This window comes from Phodopus roborovskii, unplaced genomic scaffold, assembly GCF_943737965.1.
Source record: "Phodopus roborovskii unplaced genomic scaffold, PHOROB, whole genome shotgun sequence".
In the NCBI taxonomy this organism is placed as follows: Eukaryota; Metazoa; Chordata; class Mammalia; order Rodentia; family Cricetidae; genus Phodopus; species Phodopus roborovskii.
The window spans coordinates 32,505,730-32,533,299 of NW_026126469.1; the positions used below are offsets into that span (position 1 = coordinate 32,505,730).

General features: G+C 39.5%; 2 protein-coding genes across 2 annotated transcripts in view; both read right to left on the minus strand.

Moving 5' to 3' along the window:
* The window catches only part of Dzip3 (DAZ interacting zinc finger protein 3), a 728,188-nt gene that overhangs the window by 531,240 nt on the left and 169,378 nt on the right, over positions 1 to 27,570 (minus strand). The gene's annotated exons all lie outside the window — the stretch shown is intronic.
* Positions 583 to 27,291, minus strand: Hhla2 (HERV-H LTR-associating 2). Its single transcript, XM_051190946.1, has 6 exons — positions 27,134 to 27,291; positions 21,821 to 21,909; positions 15,912 to 16,265; positions 13,033 to 13,302; positions 12,009 to 12,326; positions 583 to 743 (listed from the first exon to the last, which is right to left on the minus strand). Exons 1-6 carry the CDS (start codon positions 27,289 to 27,291, stop codon positions 583 to 585), a joined length of 1,350 nt encoding a protein of 449 aa, XP_051046903.1.

The window sequence follows — 27,570 nt, forward strand, 5'->3', positions numbered from 1 at the left end:
TTTTGAAGGTTTTAAAAACAAGCCTAACCCAGTTCTACCCCTTATTTATATTCATATTAGTGGAACAGGGAAAACCATAAAAACTGATGCAACAAAAGGAACAAAACTATCCATTATGCATGAAGTACTACTTATCTGGGGACCTAGAAATACCTAGAAAGTTGGATGGACAGCCAGATATCTGGATCTGGGTGAAAACTGTGGTCTACTTGCCGCCATTTTTATACAAGTCTGTTCATTTCCACTTTAGCACAACCTCACATCTACCAGGAGAACAAACACAAACACACTGACACACTCACAGTGCCACTGGATATGTGTGCAAATAAGAACATACCAGGGAGAGCTTTTTAAATAGGAAGATCTTGTTTATTGAGAAAAGCCTACTTGTATTTTCCCCCATATTTTCCTGCAATTCCTCTTGCCTCTCCCCATGCTAAAGACTTGTATATATACCTAAGCTTGTAAAACAAAAATTCATGTCCGTTGTTGCTTGTGGTAGAGATGGTTTTGCATTGTTTTTTGAGACAGCATCTTGCTCCTGAGCTGCCTGTGCCTACCTCATGAAAACTGGGATTGATTTTAGACTTCAGTTCCACATTGGTGTCTTCCTTCTGTTTTTCCTTCCTTTAGTTTTATCTTTCCATTGAGAATAGGTCTATGAAGAAAATGATGCCTTATGTCATTTCCATTGGAGTTATTACCATTATTAACACTTTCATCAATAGGGACAGGGTCCATTTCTAGAAGAAAGAAGAGAACAAAATAAAATTCTCATCATAAGAATTCACATTCTCCTTGCCCATCTCTTCATAAGAGAGTCACTTTGGTTACCTTCCTTTTACATCTAATTCCACTAAACAATATTAAAAACGCATTCACTGTAGAAATATGGCATCCAAATTAGCAATACATTCTATGATTGATGCCAGTGCTCCAAAGAGGAGAACAAATACAAGTCAACCAATCAGCAATTCTTGGCTCATTACAGATGTTGGCCAGGTTTCCACCAACCACTAACAAAAGAAATATCTTGGCCAAGAAAGGGCTGAGAATGTCAATCAGGGGACAAGAATAAAATGCCATTTGTCAGGGAAGCCCTTCTTTCTTATCCTTGCTGAAAACTCTGGACCTTCTAAACATAGCCTAGAGTAGGGCATTTTAAGCAATAGAAAACTGAATTAAAAACCAAAGCATATGAACCATAGCATATTAAACAACAACCAGAAACCTGGAGACAGGTTATATTTTATGAGATTTAGTATAAGAGCTCCAAATATTTTTTCATTACATCTACCTGCAAAAGTATGGTGATGTTTTTCTGTTAGCTTAGTGGCTGCACTTGAATCTACTGGTGTGTGTGTGTGTGTGTGTGTGTGTGTGTGTGTGTATGTATTTAATATATATATATATATATATTAATCTACTGATTTTTCTTTTTTTATTTTAAATTTTTTGCTCTTATACCAGTACCCTCTCCCTCCCTTCTTCTCTCCCTCCCTTTTTTACTCCCTCCCATGACCCCCAACCATCCTCCCATCCCATTTCCCTTCCCTACTCCACAGGGAGGGTGATGCCCTCCAGGAGGGATAATCAAAATCCAACTCATTTGGAGTAGGGACTAGGCCCTCCCTCCTGCCTCTAGGTTAAGGGAGTTTCCCTCCATGAGAAATGTGCTCCCAAAGTCCTTTTGTGTACCAGGGATGCATCCTGGTTCCACTGTCTGAGGTCCCTTAGACTGCCTAGGCCTTCTAACTGAGACCCATGTTAAGGGGGTCTGAGTCAGTCCCATGCTGGATTCCCACCTATCACTCTGGGGTCCCATTAGTTCCTCCTTGTTCAGGTCAGCTGTCTCTGTGGGTTTTTGTAACCTGGTCTTGTCCTCCCTCTCTGCATCTGGATTCCAGTTTGGCTCAGTATTTAGCTGTGGGTGCCTGCTTCTGTTTCCATCAGCTACTAGATGAGGGCTCTATGATGGTGGGTAAGTTAGTCATTAATCTCATTATCAGGGAAGGACATTTATGGTAGATTTTCTACTGTTGCTCAAATTGTTAGTTGGGGTCAGACTTATAGGTCTCTGGACATTTCTCTAGAGTCAGTCCCTCTTGAAACCTATGGCTCCCTCTTTTATGCTCTCTCTCTCTCTCTCTCTCTCTCTCTCATCTATTCTCCCCTGACTCAGTCTTTCTAGTCCCACAAGCTTTCCTCTCCTCCCCTTCTCTTTCTCCTAGCTCCCTCTCCACTTCACTCCCCACCCCCAATATGCTCAGGAGATCTTATTCCTTTCCCCTTCTGTGAGGGACATTGTATGAATCTCTTACATTCCTCCTTTTATCCTAGTTTCTCTGGCAGTGTGAATTATAGGCTGGTGAATCTGATATTTTAACCATTGCCACAGCCTTGATATGTAGGTTTAAACCAATTCTCTATTGTTCTATTTGCCAACAAAGACTCACAAGTTAGCTGTGGGGATGATAATTTCCTAGATAGAAAAACCAAGAAGAAAGCAGCTGGGCTTGCTTTTTGGCCTGCTCATCCCCAAAGCAAACCAAAGCACCAAACTCTAGTCCTGCCCTTTCCTTCCTTTTCATCTTCTCTATCCAGATCCCTAGCTTCTCTGTGGCTAGGAATGGTGTGGCCCTGCACACCATTCAAAGTTAACTTTATTAACAGTTTCATGATGTCATAGGGAAATCAAATATCATGCAACAGCATAGAAATTTTCTCTTTATAATCAAGAGGAATACATCCTGACCTGAATTGTGCTCAGTTACATCATCAGAACCACAATGCACTTCTTCTTCTGGTGGGGGAACCTGGATGCTTTGGTCTCCATTGACAGAGTGTCTGAATCTTCTGGTCCCTAGTTTGGTTAGAAATAAGAGAAGAGAAAGCTAAGTAGGTGTTCATCCCCCCAGCTCCTCCCCTGCAGACTCTTCTTACTTGACTGTGTCTTTTCACTGAAGGTCAATCTTCCAGAAGGGAGTGATTTGTTGTGACTCTCCATTCCAGAATTGGGGGACTCCTCTCTCCTTGACACCTCAAGTTTAAGCTTGCTTCAGATTCAGATGTGGATAGCTGAGGCTTTGCAGGGGAATGTGAATGCATTACTTTCTATGCTAACTCTGTAAGTTCTGAATGTTCTGTGTTTTCTAGAGACCTGGATGTGGGCAGACTTCCAGTGTAGGAGCTGTCATTATTAAGCAGCATGTGACACCCCATATGCATAATTCATCCTCCAACCACAGGATGAATCTGGAAGCAAGTTATACTACTTGAGATGGACCACCTCTGACTTTTTTGTAGTCAATGAAGTGGCAGGTGTATCAAGCAAGGAGGCCAGCCTGCCTGTTAGACTGAATGATTACAAGGTCAAAATGGGTGAAATGATCTTGTGATGTCACCATGAAAACTTCATCCTTGCAAGAAACACATGCATGGGACGTGAGATTTATCTGACCCTCCCCCAGGAAGCTCAGGGTGTTCTTGGGGCCAGGATAGAGTGAGGAAGTGCATTTGGGAGCACAGCGCTGCTGTTGACACTAGTGGGCAGGGAGAGAGCATATAGTCACACAGACCAGCCTTCTGAGCCTGCTCTGTACTGAACACCTTCCTGGATTCACATTTTCACGTGTAATAAGTTCATCCCTAGTTTGTGCAGATTCCTTCCAGTCAAGTTCTGATCATTGATGTACATTTCAATGCAGAACTCTAAGTACTGGTGGCCACAGCATTGTTTTAAATGATTGTTGGGCAATACAAGATTGTTTCACAGAAATTATGGAAAATGTTTTCTTGATGTGTTATGGATTTTTAAAAAAATGACTCAAGAGTATAGCAATTTTTGAAAGCACCAAATATAGAATGAGGTCTGTGCAATGGACAACAAGAGCCTGGGGACAGCAAGGAATTACCTGCATAATGTGAGAGGGTAGGCAAACCCTCCCATGATCTAATCACTGCAGTTTTATTTTCTTCTGGCTATTTTATAGTCCAAGATGATCATCTCATCCTTTTTATTATGTTAAATCATATTTTGAAAATGTATTTATAAAAGAGCAGGTATGATTTTTAATTAATTAAACCACCTTCCTTACTAGTAATAAAACAGTAAAACCTGGGAGTATTAACAGTAAACTATAGTGATTGTGCTTATATAGACCTTAATGTGCCACTCGCTTGAAACAAATTTTAGGAAGCAGAATAGTTAGGTGAAAATGCAAAAGAATGTTAATGGGTTCTGATAAATTGTGGAATAGTTTGCAGAAAAATGTTTACATCTGCAACCAGCAGTGTATGTGAGTGCTTCCTGGATCATTAATAGCAAGGGCATAGAACTCCCTTTAGCAAAGCCAAATTCTCCATATTACCTTCATCAACACTGGTGTCTCTTCTCACTTTACAGTAACATACTGCTAGCACCATGAAAATCAGTATAGCTGATGGCAAAACTCCAAAATGTTTGTTCTGTAAAAGTCTTCCTTGACTCGGTGCTAAATAAAACAAAGTAACAAAGGCTGTGAGCTGAAGCAAACATACCAAGTAAAACCTGAGAAGGTTGATAGGTTAGTGCCAGTACAGTATGTTTACTATCTGCAAAATTGGTTGCAGCTGCAAAGGAGGCAGAATTAATATGGAGAATGTTTCATGGAGTGAAAATCCCCCCAAATCTTTTTTAAAATGTTACTAATATAAATAAACCATCAGTATAAACATGTCTGCTCTCAGTTTCTCTGTTACAAGACACTTGTGTCACTATAATGTCATCCAATTTGGCTCTAGGTAAAGGTATAAAAGAGAAAATTGTCAGAAAAGTTGAAGATCAAGAACTCAACTCTGCATTTTAATTTTCTATTGTATTATTACTTCAGGGAATTAGCATGTCTTTGCAAAAGAACTGATTAAGAATGGAAACCTGTGCTAGCTTGTAGTTCTCAGACCCTCAGGTTAGTGTGCTCCTGTGCTCTTCAATAATACCTGGAGGAGCCTGGACTTCCCACATGCTGGTCTGGACTAGGATTACTGTGATTGCTACAAAGGAAGCATGGGCTGATGGAAGGAAAAACTTAGGGTTTAGACTACTGAAGTTAGACCCAGCTGATCTTACAGTTCATGTCCCACCAAATAGTAGGAGGCATTGAAACACAAAGACTAATATAGGTGGAAACAATGTACATGCATTGTTCTTTAAAATGTTTATCTCTATTTACATGTCACACATAAATTGTTCTGAACATAAGCATAATAACATAATGTTATTACCTAACGAGGAAAATATTAATCTCTCGACTTAGTTGCTAATTCTGAATATCTCGTGAAGAAGTAGAATTTAGGGGGAGAGGACAAGTTCACTTTCTAGCATGTATCCAGGTATGTTTTCCCTTCTGAAAATAGCCCTACATCATATAACTACATCATATTTTACCTGAGACCCTCAGTCCCTGCCAGAGTGACGTGATAGCCACAGAGGCACATATTACCTCAGAAATGACAGTTTACAAAAGATGTCCATTCAGTTCTATGAAGCTTTCATTGAACAGACCTACACACTAGGAATCCCAGTGCTGCTGTTTGGACTTCTTGTTTTGTACACTGAGGCATCTCCCGTCAAGGCAGCAAATGGAAAATTGTGATTAAGAATAGAAAAGCACCTGTGGCAGTGTGAATGACAATGGCCTCCATAAGCTCATTTATTTCCTTGGTCCTGTTAGTGGAACTGTTTGAGAAGGACTAGGAAGCATGGCCCTGTTAAAAGAGGTGTGGGAGTATGTTTTGAGAAGTGAAAAGCTTGTGCCATTCCTAATTACCTCTCTCTACCTGTCTTAGCTAGGGTTTTATTGCTGTGAAAAGACACCACAACCATGGGAACTCTTATGAAGGAGAACATTGAATAGGGGATGGCTTACAGTTTCACAGGTTTAATCCATGGTGGGAAGCATGGCAGCTTCAGCCAGACATGGTGCTAGAAATGGAGCTGAGAGTTCTACATCTAGATTAGCAGGCAGCTTGAGCTTCTAAGACTTCAAAGCCTGTCCCCATAGTGACACAGTTCCTTCAGCAAGGCCACATCTAGTCCAATAAGGCAACACCTTCTGATAGGGCCAATCCCTATTGGCCAAGCATTCAAACACAGGAATTCCTGGAGGCCATGCCTATTTAAATCACTATACCACCTCATGCTTAAAGTAGCTCTCAGCTACTGCTCTGTGTCATGCCTCATGATCCGCTGCCACGCTGTTTGCCATTATGGTCATGGGCTTTCCCTCTGAAACTGCAAGCCCCTCAGTGAATTGTTTCTTCTATATGTTGCTTTGGTCATGGTATCTTAATACAATAGAAAAGAAACTAGGACAGAAGTTGGTACCAAGGAGAGGGCTCTTGCTGTGATCAGCTTGAGTGTGCTGTCTTTTGAAAGAATAGAGAAGACTTTGGGATTTTGGACGAGGACTGATATAGGGTAGAAAATGTACATGCATTGTTCTTTAAAATGATTATCTCTATATGTCGTACATAAATTGTTCTGAACATTAGCATAATAACATAATATTACAACACAACAGAAGCACAAAAAAAAGACCTTAAAGCCAACATGAAGATGATTGAAGACCTTAAGGAGGAAATTAATAAATCCCTTAAGGAAATTCAGGAAAACACAAACAATCAGAGGAAAGAAATCCCTTAAAGAAGGCCAAGAGAAAAACAAACAGTTGAAGGAAGTGAATAAAAATGTTCAAGACCTGAAAATGGAAATAGGAGCAATAAAGAAAACACAAATTGAGTGGATTCTGGAAATGGAAAATCTAGGTATGTGAATAGGAACAACTGACACAAGCATCACCAACAGAATATAAGGGATAGAAGATGCCACAGAAAAAAATTAATATATCGGGCAAAGAACATGTTAAATCTATAAAGTTCCTGGCACAACATTCAGGAAATCTGGGACACTATAAAATGACCAAGCCTAAGAATAATAGGACTAGAAGGAGAAGAGTCCTAGCTCAAAAGCCCAGAAAACATTTTCAAAAAAATCAAAGAAGAAAATTTCCCTAACCTAATGAAGGAGATTCGTACAAGAGACATATGAAACACCAAATAGATGGAATCAGAAAAGTAAGTCACCCCACCCCATAATACACTAAATATTCAGAACAAAGAAAGAATACAAAAAGCTGTAAGGTAAAAAGTCCAAGTAACATATGAAGGCAGACATATGAGAATTACACCCAGCTTCTCAATGGAGACCCCAAAAGCCAGAAGAGCTTGGACAAATATGCTACAGATTATAGGGAACATATATTCCAACCAAGATTACTATAACCAGCAAATCTTCAATCACCATAGATGAAGAAAACAGATATCCTATAACCAGGCCAAATTTAAACAACATCTATCCATAAATCTATCCCTACAGAAGATACTAGAAGAAAAATTCCAAACCAAAGCAGCAAAACCAAAGGAAGGGAAACACACCACACACACACACACACACACACACACACACACACACACACACACACGCACACGCACATGCACACACACACACACACACACACACACACACACACACACACACAATCACCACCCCTACTACCACCAACAAAACAACAGGGATTAGCAATCACTCGGTCATTGCTATCTCTCAATAGAAATAGACTCAATTTCACAATAAAAAGACACAGGCTAACAAAATGGATGCAAAAACAGGATTCGTCCTTCTGATGCATCCAAGAAACAGGTCTCAACACCAAATATCAACATTACCTCATAGTTAAGGGTTAGCAAAAGATTTTTCCAAGCAATGGACTCAAGAAGCAAGCTGGTGTAGGCATTCTAATATCTACCACAATAACTTTCTAACCAAAATTAATCAGAAGAGATGGGGAAGGACACTTCATACTCACCAGAGGAAAAATTCACCAAGATGACATTTCAGTTCTGAACATCTATACCCCAAACAGAAAGGAACCCACATTTGTAAAAGAAAAACTACTAGAGCTTAAATCACACAAATAACAAGTACATTAATAGTGGGAGATTTCAATATCCAACTCTCAACAATAAACAGGTCATCCAAACAAAAGCTAAACAGAAAATTTACAGAGCTAACAGACATTATAGCCCAAGTGGACCTAACAGATAGCTACAGAACATTTCACCCAAACACAAAACAATATACCTTCTTCTCAGCACCTTATGGAACCTTCTTCAAAATAGACCACATACTCAGTCACAAATCAAGTCTTGACAGATAAAAGAAAATTGAAATAATCTCCTGTATCCTATCAGGCTACCATGGACAAAAGCTGGACTTCAATAACAACAAAAATAACAGAAAGCCTACAAACACATGAAAATCGAACAACTCTCTACTGAACGACCACTAGATCAAGGCAGAAATAAGAGAAATTATAGACTTCCTAGAATTCAATGAAAATGAATACACAACATGCCCAAATTCATGGTACACAATGAAAGCAGTTGTTTAAGTGTCTTCATAAAGAAAGTAGAAGGATCTTCCCACTAGCAACTTAACAGCACACCTGAAAGTTCCAAAACAAAAAGAAGCAAACACACCCAAGAGGAATAGACAGCAGGAAATAATCAAACTGAGGGCCAAAATCAATAAAACAGAAAAAAAAGTGAGCAATGCAAAGAATCAATGAAACAGAGTTGGTTCTTTGAGAAAATCAGAAAGACAGACAAAACTTTATCAAAACTAACTGAAAGAGAGAGAATATCCACATTAACAAATCAGAAATGAAAGGAGGGGCATATTAACAGCTGCTGAAGAAATCCTAAGAATCATTAGGTCATATTTCAAAAACCTGTACTCTATAAAATCAGAAAATCTAAAAGAAATGGACAATTTTCTTGATAAATACAACTTATCAAAGTTAATTCAAGATCAGATAAGTTATTTATACAGACCTATAATAACCCCTAAGGATATAGAAGCAGGTGCGGATAGGAACAAGAGGGACCAGGGGGGTGGAGACAGTACTGGAAGAGACAACTGGAATCAGGGGCATGAGGAACAATTCCAGGGAAAGGTAGGGAATCTAGTGCAATAAAAACTCCCAAGAATCTATTAGGGTGACCCAAGTTAAGACTCCTAGTAATAGGTGATATCAAGTCTGAACTGGCCATCTCGTATAACTAGGCAAGGCCTCCAGTAGCGGGACTAGGACCCCAATCCTGCCACAAAACCTTCAATTTGTCCTGCCAGCAAGATGTGCTGGGGTAAATGTGGCACAAAAATTGTGGGAGTGGCTGGTCCAGCTTGAGACTCATGCAATGAGAGTGAGCCCATCCCTGACCCTGCCTGGGGAATCATAAACCAGAGGCTGGACCAGAGACCAAGGAAAGAACCAAATAAGCCAAGGGGAAAAAGTTAATGAAATGATTCCTAAAGATATCCTGGCATAATCACCATCCAGAGAGGCTCCATCCAGCAACTAATGGAAACAGATGAAGAGGCCCACAGCCAATCATCATGCAGAACTAAGTGAATCCTTAGAAGAGGGGGAGAAAGGAGTGTGATAGCCATCAAGGATACCACAGGAAAACCCACAGAATCAACAAACCTGAACTCATAGGAGCTCACAGAGACTGGACCAATAACCAGGGAGCCTGCATGGGACTTACCCTAGGCTCTCTGCAGATGCTATAGTTATGTAACTTGATGTTTTTTCTAACATTCCTTCTAACAGAAGGAATGGGATGCTTTCATCTGCTTTGGGAACCCTTTTCTTCTTACTAGGTTGCCTTGTCAAGCCTTAGGGATGTAGACACCAAAGGAGTAACAGGCTCAGGCATTCTCTGGTAAGCCAAAGACCACATGAAAATACATAGATTAATAGTTATAGGTTAATAATTAAGAGATAAGTAGCCAGTAGGAAGCCTAGCTATTGACCAAAAATGTAATAACTAATATGTCTCTGTGTGGTTATTTGGGGCTGAAGGGCAGCAGAACCTGGCAGGACAAGAAACTCCAGCTACATGAGAAGAGGTGTCTAGCTTTATTGCAACTTGATATACAAAACTGGGTAGCTATTCCTAAGAGGCCTGTGCTTTCCTGAAGGGAAATGGAGGAGGAAGGGGAGGGATGGGGGACCGGGAGGAGAGGAGGGAAAGAAACTGCAGACAGGATGTAATATATGAGAGACTAAATTAATAAAAAATTTAAAGGAGAATTTCTGAAACCAGACATATAGCTGGCGACTCCCTGTATGGTGGCCTGGAAAGGCCATTGGCTGAAGCTCTGAAGGTGAAGCCTGGATTGTGTTAGAGACCCCAAGATGCTGGAACTTCTAGATCCAGGGGTTGCTACATACAGAGTGGAACCATCTCAAAAGAGTTAAAAGTTTGAGAGTGAGCAAAGCTGAAGGGCAAAGGCATCTAAGCCCTTTGACATCAGACATGAAGTTAAAGGATTTGGTGTTTGACCTGTTAGATTTCAGTCTTGACTATTGTCTCAGAAGAGAGTGGACTTTTAAATAGTTTTGAGACTGAAAGACTGGGAGGACTTTTGAAGTTAAATTGAATGCACTTTGCACTGCAATATGGCTACAATCCTCTGAGGGATAAGGAGTAGAATATGGTGATTTGAATGAGAATGAGCCCCATAGGCTCATATATTGGAATTCGTGGTGAAACTGTTTGAGAAGGATTCAGAGGTGTGGCTTTGTTGGAGGAGGTGTGTCTCTGGTGGTAGGCTTTGAAATTTCAATCCATTTCCAGTTAGCTAAGTCCTCTCCACTCTCGCTTGTGGATCAGATGTAACCACTCAGCTAGCTACAGCCCCATACTGGCCTGCGTATTGCTATGCTCCCTGCCATAACAGCCATGGGCTCTAATCCTCTACAACTGTGAGCCCTAATTAAATGCTCTCTCTCATGAGTTGCCTTAGTCAAGGTGCTTTGTCAAGGCAATAAAAAGAAGAACTAAGAAACCAAGCCTCAGTGAGAACTTCATGTCCAGTACCATGACTGCTTGTTCTGGTTTCTGGCCTGCTAAGATACTCTTGCTACAAGCCTCTTCTTGGGGAATGTGGGCAGACTTTCTTTGACCATACTGAATAGAGTATATTTGAGGATGCAAGGTTCTGAAAAAAAAACCCTCATATAGAGCTGTAATTGCCCTGATGCTTCACTTTGGATGAACTGAATGCTAAATCTCTGCTTAAGGAGATGGGGCATATGTAGCCTTCAGACACATACTTCCTGATTGTTTTTCTAAACTCCAAAATGAATCCATTATAAGGCAATGGTTTCAAAAATAGAATTTGGGCCTCACTGCGTTTTACATAAAACCAACACTCTTATTGGGGAGAAAAGTAGAAAGTTTAAATGCATCTTTGTTTTTCATTCTATATCATTCAGCATAGAAGCTTTCTTTGGAAACCACAACACAGAGACAACTAAAACTTCATGAAACACATGATAATTTTCACACTCTCGAATATCCTTATTAAGGGATGAAAGAGGACTGTTAGGCTTTCCTATAAGCCAGAGTGATAGAATGGGGGCTGGACAGCCATCTCACCCAGAAAGCCAATTTCATGTCAGTGGACTGGGAGCATTCTTTATAAACAAAGAGCTATGGCAATTGACGGTGGTGAAAAGTGAGCAGAACAGGCATACTCTTAGTGCTTCAAACACCATGCAACCGTTTTCACCAAATTAACAGACATCACTGTTTCCCAGCATCCCAACTTCCCCTGTGCCTACAGCCTCACCTCCTAAACCAAGACTGTGAAGACTATATTACACACAGTAGTGAAGGAGTTGAAGGTACTTATCTTAGAGCCACTAGATTGCACACATTTTCATTTCAAAACACAGACACATTGAAAAGGTAATCTTCTGAGAGTAACTTTGATCAAAAGGTGGCATGTTGCCTACTACCATGAGCAAAGATATTTCCAACAATGACATTTTTAAAAGTTTTAACAACCCTTTGTTGCAACAGCCAAAAACCATTAGCCTGTCCTATTTACAACTTACCTACATGCAGCCTGTGTACTGTGAGTAATGTATACCCAGTCAAAGAAACATTACACAAGTATTCTCCACTGTCTGAAGCACGAAGATGCTTCAGTGTTATGGGGAAGTCACTGTAATTTCTTAGCTCTTTCTTCCATGAGAATCGAGGGTTATTAGTAGTTGTGTCCTGTGAAGAGTTCAGATGCCAATCCAAGACAGAATATATCCCGTTTTCTACCCTGGACCAAGTAACAAGGAAGTCTTGATTTTGGAGAGAAAAATTGCTGCTGGCTGGACACCAGAGGGAAATGGACTCACTTTGATTCATCCAATGACTACCTAACAACAGAAACAGAAAGGAAACTAGTTCTGATATCTGTGTTGTAGAGATTCATAGAAGAAGAGCTCTGTTTCTATTTTAACGTTTCCCTCTAAGGGTATCTTAGACCTTTGAGTTGTGCTGGATTGAGGTCTTCTAGGGTGGAAAGCTCCTGGATTTTTAACTCTTCCACCCCGAAGAAGCACTCACTGCACCTGCTGCTAAGTCTAGTGACCTGAGTTCAGTTCCCAGGATTCACATGGTGGCAGGAGAGAATCAACCCTCACAGATTATTCTCTGATTTCTTCATGCTCAACATAGCATTGTATTTCCTCTGGTAAATAAAATAAAAGTATTTTAAAAGATCAATGTTTAAACCCCAGTAATAATAATAGTTAAATCTTTCAGCTGGAGAGAATCAGGGGCTGTGGTCTGCTGAGAGACACATATTCCAGTGCAGATAGGAAATCCTATTTAAAGGAGGAGCCATAGACAGATAAACAAACATTTATGGGCGGATCTCCAGTATCTTCATTCAGTGTGAAAACACTTAGAAAGGCAAGTACTTCTATTTTATGAATAGGAACTGACGCTCAGAACTAATGCAGCCAAATTATCCCTTCTGCAGATGGGTTTATTTTTCTACTTTGTTTCCTTTGCAGATCTATTCCAAGCAACCCACCCACCCCTGACACAGCACTTGTACACAGAAAGTCTAGTGAAGACTACCTGCCAATGTCCACTTCCCTCTCCATGCTTGATTGAGAAGTAAATTTTCAATAGTACACTCAAAAGATGAGTTTAATCCTGTAATATTCAGCATACTTTTAATATAAAAAGGACCCAGAGTCCCAATTACTTCTGAATTGCTTTCAGAGATATGTGCATTGTCCATTTTCCATGTGATACGTGGATGAGGATAAACACTCAGGATACTGCATTCCAGAAAGCTCTCTGTGTTCCTTTGTTCATATTTCATTAAAGGTGTGTGGAAAGCTGCACAAAATAAACAGTGAGTTATGAAGAATTATGGCCATTAGTTTCTGTACCAATACTTATGTAATAAAGGCTAAATTTTATTAACAAGATCTCTCATTTATTTACATAAAAATTAATTCCAATCAAAAACCTGAAGAAGCTTCAGATTGGGTATTGCTGTTCCAGAAGAATAGAAAGAATACGCATGGGTACACAACAAATAACAATCACTAGTCTCCAGAACCTTATCTCTGACAAACTTAGTGGTCTCAGGGATCAAGAAAACAGGGTCAAAATCTGTAGAGTTCATGCATCATGCTCTGGACTCCTTAGTTACTGATTTAGCATATTTGAGTTTTATTTTTAATATACAATTCTGAGCCGAGATACAAAACAGTTAAAGCAGTCAGAGGAAGAAATAGTGAGAATTAAATTTTAAAAAATATATGGTATCTCCCAGAAGCATGCAATATTTTACTGCTCTATTATACAGAATACCCTAGCTGTGAACACACTTACATGCACTCATATTCACTTGCCAGTGTATCTCAGATAAATATGATTTCTCTTCCAGCCCACTAGACTACAACATACACACACACACACACACACACACACACACACATACATACACACAATATATATATATATATATATATATACATATATATATATATATTAGCTTTTTAATTGATCTATTTCCTTGTAAGCAGTTCTTTTCATGGAGTATAGTCTGGCCTCAATCCACAGCTCCCAATTTTTCAACCTCTCTAGTACTAGAATTACAAATACATGTTACCACTCTATGTTCCGTAATAGTATTGTGTCTTAAAAACCTATGCTGAGCCATAAATGAGACATCTATGTCACAACCCCCCTTGTAGAGAGAGTACAAGGGCTAGCCAAAGAAACACACCTTGGCTCTGAACCCAGAGCCAGTGAAAGAAACACTTTTTACACCGGAACCTAGAACCAAAGAAATACAACTTGACCCCAAAACCAGAGCCAAAGAAATATACTTTGACCCTGGAACCAGAGGCAATGAAAGAAATACACCCTGGCCATGAAACTAGAGTCAAAAGGCTAAAACGGGCAGGTGAAAGAAATACAGTTTAGCCCTGAAAACAGAGCCAAATCTACCCCTGATCAACTAAACATGAAACCAAACAGTCTCTGAGCAGAAAACTAACCAATCCCTCAGCATGAAATCTAGCACCCTGATGATGAATCCAGAGCCAGTGAAAGAAACACTTTAGCCTTGAAACCAGAATCAAAGAAACACACCTTGACCATGAAACCAGAATCAGTGAAAGAAATACACACTGGTCCTGAAAATATAGCCAAAATGGTTAAAAAAAAAAAAAAAAAAAAAAAAAAAAAAAAAAGGCTAGGGAAAGAATTAGTTTGGGTCTGAAACCAGAGTCCCTGACCAACTGAACATGAAACCAATCAATTTCTGAGTAGGAAAACCAGCCAAACTGAGCTTGTCCAAGCTCAAGGGGATCAAACTATGACCAATTCCCTTCCTGAAAATCTTCTCCCTGGAAGAATTCTGCTCCTAAGTAGCCCTATATGAGCCTCTCTGCCTGTTCAGTTCTCATCTGTCCATCTCCACGGTGGCAGAGGCAGCCACTCTCCTGGATTCCTCCTTCCCAAATAAATCTTTTTCTTAGCAGAGTTTTGGCCTCATACACAAACATATATGGAAAACACTATTTAGATACAGTGGATTATTTAAAAAGAAAAAAAATGAACATGAAGTTGGGAAGGGTACATAGATCCAAGAGAAGGTAGAAGCAGGGAATGGGGATTGTTTATGACAAAATACATTGAACACCTATATTCATGAAAACAGTATATGTATCCAAAATGACACAATGCAACTGAACTAACAATAAATTCACGCTAGCAGTAAAATTGGCTATGAAATGAAGAATAGTGTCTAACATACCATGTCAATGATAAGCATACTCAACATTATCATGCCTTATCAACAAGAAGTCTTGGTAGTACAATTATGAATAGGGCATGAAATTATATTATTTCTTAAATTTTAATTAGATTCCAGTTTAATTAAATACAAACTTAATCATTGGCAACTATGAGTACATTAATCACATCGTATGGCTAGAGTTGCTGCAGAGAGGATAAAATCATGCAATACCAACAGTAACTTCAATTTTATTACAAATAGTCAACTTAAATATAATTCAGTATTTCTCATCACCGTATCGGAAGAGACATTTAAGACTAATGATATTCAGTGCTGATGGAACTACTAGGGAAATAAATGTCCTTATGCTGCCAATATTATTGGAATATTAAAACCTTACTTCTGGTACTTTTATTTCCCACATTTTTTCATCATCTTATGTAACTATAAAGACATTCATCACAACAGAGTCTGTGGTGGAAACCACTGGAAGCCCTGAACAGCCACCAACAGGGAGAATGGTTATATCAATCACAGCATGCCCATACTATGAGATATTATGTATTGAGCACTATATATGAAATAATGCACTGAAACAATGAAGTAGAGTTGTAGGAACTGACTTGAAAATAGCTATTCAGAATTATATCAAATTATATCAGTATGCCTTACTAAAATTTACATACACACTTACCTCCCACTTTTAGCACCACTCTTAGGTCAGTACGTCCACTGTTTGTTCCCACATAGCAGGTATAAATTCCTTCATCCAGAAGGCTCAATCTTCTGATAGTTAGAGAGGCATTCCCATTGTGTATTTCACTATGAAAGAGGGATGTCCTGTTTGCATATCTATGATATTGTGTTTCCAAATGGTCCATGTCACTGTAGTAAGTGTGAACAGGATTATCCTGGTTTTTCCAGTGAATTACAACGTTAGATGCACTTGTGAATGGACACGGGAGAGTTACATCTTCACCATATCTTCCAAGAACAAGTTGCTCATTATTATTCACAAGCTGGCTGAAGAGGACGGGAAAGAACAAGTCTAACATGGGAAGCAGAGACAAAGTGAAGAGGGTTAGTGACAGAGCTTATGTCAAGACTGCCTCTTAGAAGAATAGCCTGACCATATCTCAGGAGACCCTGACACTGATTATCTTCCCTTTCAGTTGAATGGAGTCAAAATAACTGAGGTTGGCAATTGTCCAAGACTTAAGCATATTAGTTTGTAACCCACTTGATCAACAGTCCATTTCTTTCTAAATCACTGCCATAATACTGGTAAGAGTGAATATGAAAGAACTCACCTTTGATATGCACTGCAATATTAATAGGTTTTAAAGCTTGCTAAAGCCAGAAGGCCCTGAAACTGGGGAGAAATTGGTTTTACTGACTCAATAAGTATACGGAGGATTTAAAATTCTGGGTCCAACAGTCTGTTAGTAATCTGGAAGATACTCTCAGTCTGAGCCCTACATAGGCAGGAGACTAAAAAGGGAAATGAAATAATGAATTGACTTGGCTTTAGAACTGTACTAGTGATTTTTCGTCATTGTAAGGAGACAACCTAAGGAAAGAAATACTTATTTGAGCTCATTGTTTCAGAGGGTTCAATCCATCCTAGATGACTCTATTGTTTCCAGGTCTGGAGTAAGGCAGGGCATCATGATGGCAGAAGCATCCGGCAGAGGAGACAGAGAAAAGGAGAGAAGACAAAAGCAAGCTACAGCTCGTAAGGATATCCACAATGACCTACTTCCTGTAGCTAAGAGCCTGTTCAGTGTAGTCTGGAGACTGATTTGCAACAGCCATATTTTCAGTTTCAATTTAGGTGACTTTATTAAGTATGTAGCAAGCAAGAGTAAAAGAACAAATAGCAAACAGCAGGTATGTAGAATCTGAAGTCAGAGCAAAACACCATCCATCAGGTGCTTATACCATCAAGCAAAAATAACTAGATTAGCCTGAGTGAGAGAGTAAGCAAAGGTAACACCATTAAATCACTGCTAGAGTTCCCAACTGAGAGTCTCCCCATCAATAAACTTGTAGCTTCCTCTTCCCACTGGAGGCATTTTTATATCATGGGATAAACAATAGTAAAATGTCTGTAGGGAATGGTTTGGCTTCTAGCTGTTCACAAGAACACAATGTTTTTGATGTGTTTTTTGTTTGCTCCCCACCTGTATTCCCTGAGCCAAGTGGCCAGCCTAACTCAGGACATGGTTTTAGAGGATGCATGCCAAAATCATGCTTGATTATTATATGAGGCAGGGCCCCACAGACTCAGAACCTGCTTTAAAAAAGCTTGAGTAGCACATCGGTAAATCTCAGGAAGTTCATCTATCTAGAAATGAGCTCACACTGGATCACAGGACTCTACTGGTTAGATAAAAGCCAGCATCCCTCTAGAATGTGGGGAATGAGTTCCCCTCTACCAAAAGGAGTCATTTTCTTTACCTTTGTCAAAAAGGACCTATGGCTCTCTATTGATATGTGCATATGGTTGCATAACACATGCTGGCCTCCAGGCTCCATCAGTTCCCATTCACAACTACTTATTATAAATTTTAAAGTCCTTGGTAGTCTCCTGGACCTTTCCCACAAGACCCTCAGCTACTCATCCTCCTTATAACCCAGCCACTCCCTTATTCTCTCTCTAGCTTTTTCCTAGCTCTCTTGCTGTCTCCACTATTCTCTCCTGCTGTTCTCCCGTCTCTCATAGATAGTCCTGACCATGCGCAGTCTACTTCTCTTTTGCTCTGCTCAGGAATCTTGCATGAGCCTGTGGATATCTTCTCTCTTTTATTCACAACAAAATCCTCCCCCTTAACCAGTTAATGGTGCAGCCATTCCACTGCCCCTCCTCATGCAAACAGGTGACAATTTTCCAGTGTGTTACAGTCCCCACCTGCTAGGTTTTCAGAACCATTCAAAATAACACTACTAGCTGCAACCAAATATTTAACATGTGAGCCTGGGGGGGTGGGGAGGAGGGTGCAATTCACATTCAAATAATATCACACTCACAATACTCCGAGTCAGAAAAAAACGAGGTTCAGGAAATATTATTCTGGGCATAAATGTAAAATTTTAATCCTCTTGATTTATAAGATTTGTTTGTTGCTTTGTTGTGAATGTGAGAAGATTTCAAAAATCAAAATAACTCATACACAAGTAAGGATTTTGTAACTGCATGGTAGCTTTGAAAACAGTATCCACTTCTTCGACTAAAGACAACAGTTGTAAGTAGGTCCTATGTTCATCTCCGAAGTCTAAGATATGAAGGGGAGAAAGGACCCCATCTATTACGGCCATTGGAATAAATCCTTTCAGATGTTTGCCAGCACTGCCTAAGACAGAGAAATGGAGCAGTGGTATAGCTTTGTTTTCCCTTTTCCCTTCGTCCACTCCCCTGTGGATGTTTCTCTCAGCCATGCTTTGTCTCTCTCAGAGAGACAGAGTCTCTGAAGCAAAGGTGAGAGATGTGGCATTACATTAAGAAAAGCACATGCAATGGCAGAGAACAAAAGAAGTTACTGTTGATTCTATACCTGCACCGCCCTACCCTTCTAGAGCTCCACTTCGATAACTGACAAATGGGACCACATGGAACCGAAACACTTCTGTACAGCAAAGGATACAATCAGTGAGTAAAGAGACAGCCTACAGAATGAGGAAAATCAATACCAGTTAAACATCTTAGCGAGGATAGTGTCTAGAATATACAAATAAATCAAAGAAATGAAACATCAAGAAAATAAAGACTGGAATTTTTAAATGGAGCATGGAACTAAACATGGAGATGAAATACAAATTTCTTCTAAAAGGAGAAACAGATTTTTTTTTCAAATGTTCAGCATCTTTTGCCATCAGGAAAATGCAAATTAAAACTACTTTGAGATTTTGTTTTACTCCAATCAGAATAGCCAAGATTTAAAAAATAAAACGACAGAAAATGCTGACATGGATAAGGAGAAAATTTATTCCCCATTGCTGCTAGGAGTGCAAACTGGTATAGCTGTTATGGAATTCAGTGTGGAGTTTCCTCAAAAAGCTAGAAATAGATCTACCACATGTCCCAGCTCTACAGCAATCATGCAGATGCTCTAAGGTCACTGTGTCTTTCTACAGAGATATCTGTTCTTCAGTATTCATTGCTTCTTTATTAACAATAGCCAGGAAATGGAAATAGCCTACATGTCCAATGCCTGATGAATGGGTAATGAAAATATGACATATTTATACACTAAAATAGTATTCAGCTAAATGAATACAGTATTCAAACAACTTCTAATTACATATTACTAAAACCATAGATCAACACATCACTGGTCTCTAGTCTTCAAATTGGATGAGTAAGGAAATGAAGAGGGTGGATATGGGAGGAGTTGGAGGAGTGAATATGATTAAAGTACATTGTGTGAAATTCTCAAGGAATAAATAGGAAAATAGTTAAAACAAATAAAACAACAAAAAAGTAAAGGTTCATTCAAGAGTCTGTTTGGGTTATAGTCTTTTAAATGACTGCTTTGTAAGCAGCTGTTTTAAAGTGGTTTTTGTACATTTAATGAGCTGTGTATCTGTGACTTTCAGTCTATATCTTACGTATTTACAAAGGTTTATATGCTTCTCAAGTGGAAAATGTCCTGTAAAGGCTGTTTTCATCATATTTAGCTGCAGAGCCTAGCATCTGGATGATCTTGCTACTTAAAAAGCCTTCTCCTCATTCTGTGGGGCTGGAGAGATGGCTCAGTGGTTAAGAGCACTGACTGTTCTTCCAGATGACCTGGGTTCAATTCCTAGTACCCACATGGTGGCTCACAACTATCTGTGATTACAGTTCTCTGATACCCAAAACCCTTATACAGGCATACACACAGGCAAAACAACAATGCACATGAAAATAAATAAATAAATAAATAAATAAATAAACAAACAAACAAACAGTTAAATAATCCCCTCTGTATCCATTTGTCCTGACTAAATAGCAGTTTTATCAGGACTGAGGAACAGAGACCATAGCAGCATCTAAATTCATGCACAGGTCCAAGTGCTGAGACGTGCACATGGACTCAAGCTCCTGTCACTACTCGAGAAACTATCTCTAATTGAGAATTCTGGCAAAGGAAACATTAGCTTTCTCCAATGGAATCTCACTGGGTATATAAACCATATTTCAAGGCAAGCCCAATGTCCAGCAATAGATGGCTAACCCAAGGAGAACTCAATGGTATTTCTGGAGGACTTTTAAAATTTTCCTTTGTTTGTGTTTTATATTACCTTGTTTGAACATTTTCTTTTAAGCTTACTGGTCTTTTGTTTGTATGTTACCATTTCTGATTTTTGTTTTCAGTGGGTTTTGTGAATGCATGTGTGTGTGTGTGTGTGTGTGTGTGTGTGTGTGTGTGTGTGTAAGAGTTTCTCATACCTTTTATTTGTTTATTTAATTTATTATTATTATTTTGGTTGTCATTTCTGTTTTGTTTATTCTTTTCCTGTTTGTTTTATGAAGAGGTAGAAAGAAGAAGACATGGAGTTGGGTGGGTGGGAAAGTGGGGAGGTTGTGAGAAGAGATGAGAGAGGGGATCCATGGTCAAAATATATTGTATAAAAATTATTTTCAATAAGAAAGAATGTGTTTTGCAATTATATATTAGACATGTATTTTATATATTATATATGCTACACTTACACAGAATGCACGTGTAATTGAAACCATTCTTTAAGTCTGTGAGGAGTCTAAAATTTTGTTTTTGGCCAGTGTGACAGCCCCATTACTGTATTCACCTGAAGGCTCTGAATTTAACTTCCACAGCACAAGTTGACTCAATATGTAAAGGACTTTTGTTCACTTCTGCTACGATGCTAATTATTGCTGGCTCTTTTATCTATATGTGATAAACCTTCTAAGATTCCATGCTTATGAAAATAGTTCATCAGGATGGCATGCTCTAAAATGAAAATGTTAATGATGGTTAACGGAAAGGAATGTCAATGATAGAACCTCGGAAATCTGTCAAACTTGGGTACCAAACTTCTACTCTGAAACTGTATCAGTCACGCATCCCTTTGTAGTGATGTTAGTAGCGGAGAGTATATTAGAGAGAACTTTAAACACATAGAAGAAAATGTGGTTTTTAACATTTGCATATACTTCTGGACTGCTGATTCTGCTGAGGCATAAAGTGATCACTCAGGACAGCCCCAGGGCTGCAGAGGTATAGCCTGAGTCCCCTACAGATGAAATCAGAGCTGGTTTGAACTTGTTCAGATTCAGAATATTTGAACATACATAAGCAGATGACTGGGGGAAAAGGACCCCAATTTAAGTACCATTGATTTATATTCTGTGTACTTGTTATACACAAAACCTATTGGTAATTTTTACTTTTATGTTTTTTCATCCGTGTTTTCACTACCACATGAGGTTAGCTGTGGAATATCCCAACTGTATGTAGTGTCACACCAATGCTCCATACTGTTTTAGTTTTTGGAGCAGTTTGGATAAGGCATGTGGAATCTGTGTCCAACTTACTTTTTCTGCTACTGTTTATCTCAAGTGATTCAAATAACTGACACCTGTGTTACAAAAGAACTTACCATGAGATCCGCAAGGGTACAGTGCAGCAGTGAAGAAGAAATACAGCAGTCCTGTGCCTTCATGACTTGTGGAGGTCATGTTAACTGCACTGTTGAAAAGAAGGGAAAAAAATCATGTTATGGACTGTAACTTCAGAAGACGATTGAAAAGAACGACAGCATCTGACTCCAGGAGAGTACGTTATTATACATTCACACAAATAATCTGCCATAGCCATTATACACAATATTATATGAGTTCAGTGGCATTGATTTTCCTGTAGCATAAGGGAAAACATTTATAATACAACTTTAAACACCATGCTCCTATTTTTTGTTTGTCTGAAGCACACATTTTTGCATACAGGGCACTAGCAGGATCCGCCACCAAATCTCCATTGCAGTGTTAACACGAAAGGGTGGACTTCACATTCAGAGTGGGGTGTGCTGTGTGTTAGTCACTGATAAACGGCTGCTGAATGAATAGGGATTTGGCAGTGATCCTACAGTGGTACTCTAGACAATAGGATTATTTATAAAGCTTCCCACAGTGTGAATACATTGTTTTTAATAGTAAAATAGACTAAAACCAAATTGAATTCAATATTAAATGCCAATAATAACTATGGTTGTTTATAATCACACATAAAAACAGCTAATGAATGACACCAACCTTGGCATACACCACAAGGGTGCTGTTAAAATAGGGGTGGGGGACAACACATAGTATCTGTGGTTTGAATGAGGATTATTGGCCATAGTCCTGGGTATTTGAGCACTTGGAATCTAGCTGGTGGTCCTGTTTACTTGGTGTGGCCTTGCTAGAGGGAGTGTGTCACTGGATAGGGTATGGACTTTGCAAATTCGTAGTCTGGCCTCACTTCCAGTCCCTAACCCTCACTTTGTCCTTGTAGTTAAAGACATGATCTCTTAGCTTTCTGTTTCTGCTTACCATGCCTGCCTCTTGCTATCATGACTCCCCACCATGATGGACAATTATCTCTCTGGACAAGTGTCCCTCTGGAATTGTAAGCCCAAATATGTTCCTTCTTCGGTGAGTTGCTTCTGGTCATGGTATGTTATTACAGTTATAGACAAGTAACTAATATAGATGATTAGTTACTTGTCCATACACAACATAGTTTCACATAAAATAGAAGTGATTTTCTTGAATGATGAGATTATAGTTAATTTTTTCTTCTTTGAGAAACAGTGTCTTTAAGAATAACCTATAATTTGTTTTAAAATCACTGGAAGGTTCTGAAGAATCATTTGGCAGTTCTACAATCCAAAATGTGCTTTAAATGTGCCATAAGATATCAAATTTTAGAATGATTAGAATTATTCTACAAATTTAAATTAGACTCCTCCATCTAAACAAAACCCAGTAGCATAATAATTTATAGTTTCAATTTTACATTTTAAAGGCTAGAAGGAGATAACTGAATTTGTAACTTTTGCGAAGAGTTTCTTCAACTTGACTCATTTCCTGATTTTCTATTAAAATGTGTTCATTTTCTATGAAACTTGTTCATTTTTTATTAAAATATAGCAACATAAAAATCAGAAGAGCAACAAAGACAAAAAATGTTAAAATATAAATAGGGTCAACATTTGTAGCAGGACAAAGTTGTTTATCAGATTCTACCTCTTCAAAGCAAAAACATTTGGTAAAGTGAAAACTTAAAAAAATAAACACAGAATTACTATTAAAATAAGATGTATTTCTTACTACAGATATATTTACATGTACAAGGTTTTAATAGATACTATATCTAAATAAGAATCTATGAATTGGAATATTAGTAACTAGTAAGCACATATTTTTAAAGATTTATTTATTTATATATTACCTGTATGAGCATTTTACCTGAATATGCACCTATTTTTCACTTCATTAATACTTAAAACAATTCACTAAGTAACTATCTCCATTTTTCCCTTTACAGGCTCAACTTAATCTACTCTGGCTTTCTTTTGGTAGGGTATATCAAAATTTGCCTTTTTCACTGTCATCAAGAACTCCCATCTGATATCATTTGTCATCGTACTGACCCCCAGGGTGCTATCAGCACAGGTGAAGCTAGCCACCCACCCCACGCCACCCCCAGCCAATTCTCTGCTCTGGCACCAAGGTACTGTTTTTCTGCATTCCCTTCTATTGGATCCCTTGGTGCTTTTCTGGTTCTTCTGTGCTTGTCCTTATTGTGTGGAAACAGGAGTGTCCCCAGGCATTCTTCTTCCTCTACCCATGCCCTCTGCATGTGAGTGCCTTTTTTACACGGAGCCGAATGCCATCGGAACCAAGGATTTGGAAAGTCCTCCACTGAACCAGGGTCTTTTGACCTGTGTTATTCTGTAGACATCCCAAGGCCAGCATGAGCCTGGGGTGTGGACCTTAGCCCCCTTTTCACTGTTTTGCACTCTAATAAAACGGAACACTAAAATCATCATGTGTTCCCTCAAGTGTTCGCCCCAGTCAGTCAGCAATACCAAATTCTTCCAGTTATTTAAGCCAAAAATTAAGCTTGTTTCTGCAGTTCCTCAAGCCCGTATGAAGCCCATAGACTTGTCTGTTGTCTCCTTCTGTCCCACTCCTCTGTCTGCTCCAAAGCTCTGCTGTCTCTTACGATGAAATCTAAAAGTAGACATCTGGATGACAATCTTTATCTGCCCCAGCTTCCTTACAGTTCTCTGTCAACACAACAGTCAAGACTCATAATTTTTAAATATATATACCATTCTGTGACATTATCCTAATGAAACCCCTCAGTGCCTTCCCATCACGGAGATTAAGATTTCAGTTCTTCCCCTTACCTGGGAAGCTCTCAATGTTCCAACTTTTCCTTCAACCTCCCCCACAGTAGCTAGTAACATGAATTCCCAAAGACTCCTGAACACAAGTTCTCCAGTCCAAAGGTCAGCATAAGCAGGAGCTGAAAATTGGGTCCTTGAGACAATTTAATTCATGTATTTTGAATAAAGTGGCTAATTACAGTAACCTACTTATCATCTAAGATAAAGTACCATGAATAAAGTATACAAAAGCTTGATTTAACACTATAGAAATAGTTTCAGCATTCAGCTAAGTGAGGCAGCTAATGAGCATTTGGCCCTATTTTTATGCCTAGGTTTTATTTTTAGACATTTATTATTTTTCCCTCCTCAAAGCAGCAGAAAGCTTCTACCTTGGATGAAACTGGTTGTCCCCAAGTTGCAATCAACAGGCTTACAAAAGGGTTCAAATGTTAGAAACAACTCATTCTGGTTTACTCTGGCTAGGTTCCAGATGTGAGGGAGGAAAGCAGAAACCAGCCTCTGGAAAGAACACAAGCAAAAGGAACCCAGATGCCAAAGGCAATCAGACATAGGAGAAAGCAGAAGCCATTTCCACAATTGCAAAATAAGGGTGAGAGAACAATTAGCCCTGTGCTCATCCTAACAGCTACAGAACAAAGCCATAGGAGCTGTCAGTACCAGATGACAAGGATGCCACACATCACTTGGAGGCAGACTAGTCTTGAACCTGTGCATTGCCAACATGAGGCCAGTTACTGGTCTCCAGCCAGCTGGACAAGTCAGCAGCTCAGTTCTTAAAACGAGCTGTGGATCACACATCTCAGGGCCAGTCAACCTTCTGAGTCCCTTTGAGGAAAAGCAGATTCCAGGATACTTCCTTCTCTGCATTTTTAAAAATTTCATTGTCACTCCACAGGGTCCATGGCACTGAGCCAATTTGTAAAAGAAATGGAAACAGAAAGCAAACTCTTTGTAGCATCCTGGGGATTTCTCCTTAGCATCTACTTAGATTTTAATAGTATTTACTTTGTTTAGACAGAATAAGAACAAAAGAATAGGACTAGGATTGCCTTCTCTTTATGCAAATATCTCCCCTGATGTTTAACAGCAGAACTCTACCACATAGGGGATCCATACATTATACTGAAAATCTAAATTTCTAGGGAGTACCATTATTGCCTTAGGATCGATTGGTTGAGATTTATGTTTTGTTTTGGAAACCAGGCTATGAGTCCATGCTGATGCATTCTGGGGAAGATGGAAAGGTGTGATTGTAGAGACACAAGGGTGAAAGGAAGAGGGAATGAAACAAGAATGGAAATCGATGCAAGATGATGGTTGTCTTCTTGGCAACCAGAGAAGCAAACATCCATTTACTCAGCTGAAAGCTTGAAGGTCCACAGCACCTAGAATCACAGGAAGAGCTCTGATCCACATTTTCCTGTGGCCAAAGGACCTGGTTGCACACCTGACCTCTTGGGTCAGCCACTAAGGAAGCAAGATGCTATGGTTTACTGTATATAATGTGTGTGTGTGTGTGTGTGTGTGTGTGTGTGTGTGTGTGTGTGTGTGTGTGCTGGTACCCACATAGTCCAGAGGTATTGGATTCCCTTGGAGCTGGAATTATATGGTTGTGAATTACCTGACATGTGCTGGGAATCAAACTGGGGTTTTCTGGAAAAACAGTATTATTTGTTCTTAACCCATAAGCCATTTCTCTAGCCCTACTGTTTGGAATCTTAACTGTAGGGCACTTTGCGTTGTCATCAAGGGAGGGGAACCATAGTCTCTGTCAATCTCTTTGAGTCAGGTCTAGACTGTAGTTGCTGTAGCCCCACCCCTAAGGAGAGTCCAGTGGAGGATTTGCTGAAATGAAATCCATCGAGGTGAGCCAGGGTCTGGGGTGACACAGAAACGTGGTAGTTGACCTGGGATCTGAGCTTTTTTTTTTCTTTATCATCTTCCAAGTAGTTAAGGACCCTCGAGACAGTTAATACCAAGTGTGGTTGGTAGACCGAGTACAATAAAAGTACCCATTTTAAGATTGTGACTTGCTTGTTGTTTGCTTGTTTGTTTTGTCATCTTGATACAAACTCAGGTTATGTGGGAAGTGGAACTTTGAGAAAATATGCACCACCAGAATGGCCTGTGGGTATGCCTGTGGTACTTTTTATTTTTATTTTTTTTAACTGAAGACTGATACAGGACAGCCTTGTTCAAGTTGAAGACTCAGTAAGCAGCATCTTTGGTCTCTGCCTCAGTTCCTGCCTCCAGGTTCCATCTCCATTTCTTTCATTGACAGTTAATGGGCTGTGAGTGAAGTTTATGAGAGCCAAGTAAGCCACCTCCTCCCCAACTTGCTTTCGGTCATGATGTTTTATCACAGTAATAGAAACCCTAACTAAGGACAGGTACTCGTTTAATTTCTGACCTTTTTCTAATTAGAAGACAATCAACGGCCTGCCCAGGTCCCCTCCAATTGCTTTCATCAATTTAACTTTTGGATGTGAATTAGCTACTATCTCATTATGCTACTGTCTGTTCAGCAGCTGAAAGTTCTTCAGAAGACAGTGACTGGTGGAAGCAGTAGCAGGGACCTTTGTCACTTCTCCACTGCCTCCTGCAGTGGTAGGTTTGATGTGATTGCAGTCCAGAGCTTTCCCTGGCGAAGGCTGAGCCTTGCTTAGCTGCATGTACGGCCTACCTGGCTGCCCTTACTTCCTTACCGGGCACATGTGGGACCACTCTGAATGCTTGTTCACACATCCGTTCTCAGGTACGGTTGGGCCCCTGGATGTAAAGCCTAAGACAAAGCTCTCAGATAGGAGACCATTGCCTGAGAGGATCCAGGTGTGGCTCTCTGTGCCTTTGAGGACCACTTTCCAGTTTAGATTCTAATCATGCATGAAATGATGCTCTGGGGGTCAATTATAAAACCCTCCAGAGTGGTGTTCTGTATAAGAAGGGATATA

What these genes read in the sequence shown, in the direction of transcription:
- Hhla2 (XM_051190946.1), bottom strand. Translation starts at nt 27,291, where the DNA reads ATGCAGCTAAGCAAGGCTCAGCCTTCGCCAGGGAAAGCTCTGGACTGC. An exon ending in GTACCCTTGCGGATCTCATG is followed by an intron (nt 16,266 to 21,820) that starts GTAAGTTCTTTT and finishes TTCCCATGTTAG; the next exon opens with ACTTGTTCTTTCCCGTCCTC. An exon ending in GAAGTGGACATTGGCAGGTA is followed by an intron (nt 12,327 to 13,032) that starts GTCTTCACTAGA and finishes TTCTGTTGTTAG; the next exon opens with GTAGTCATTGGATGAATCAA.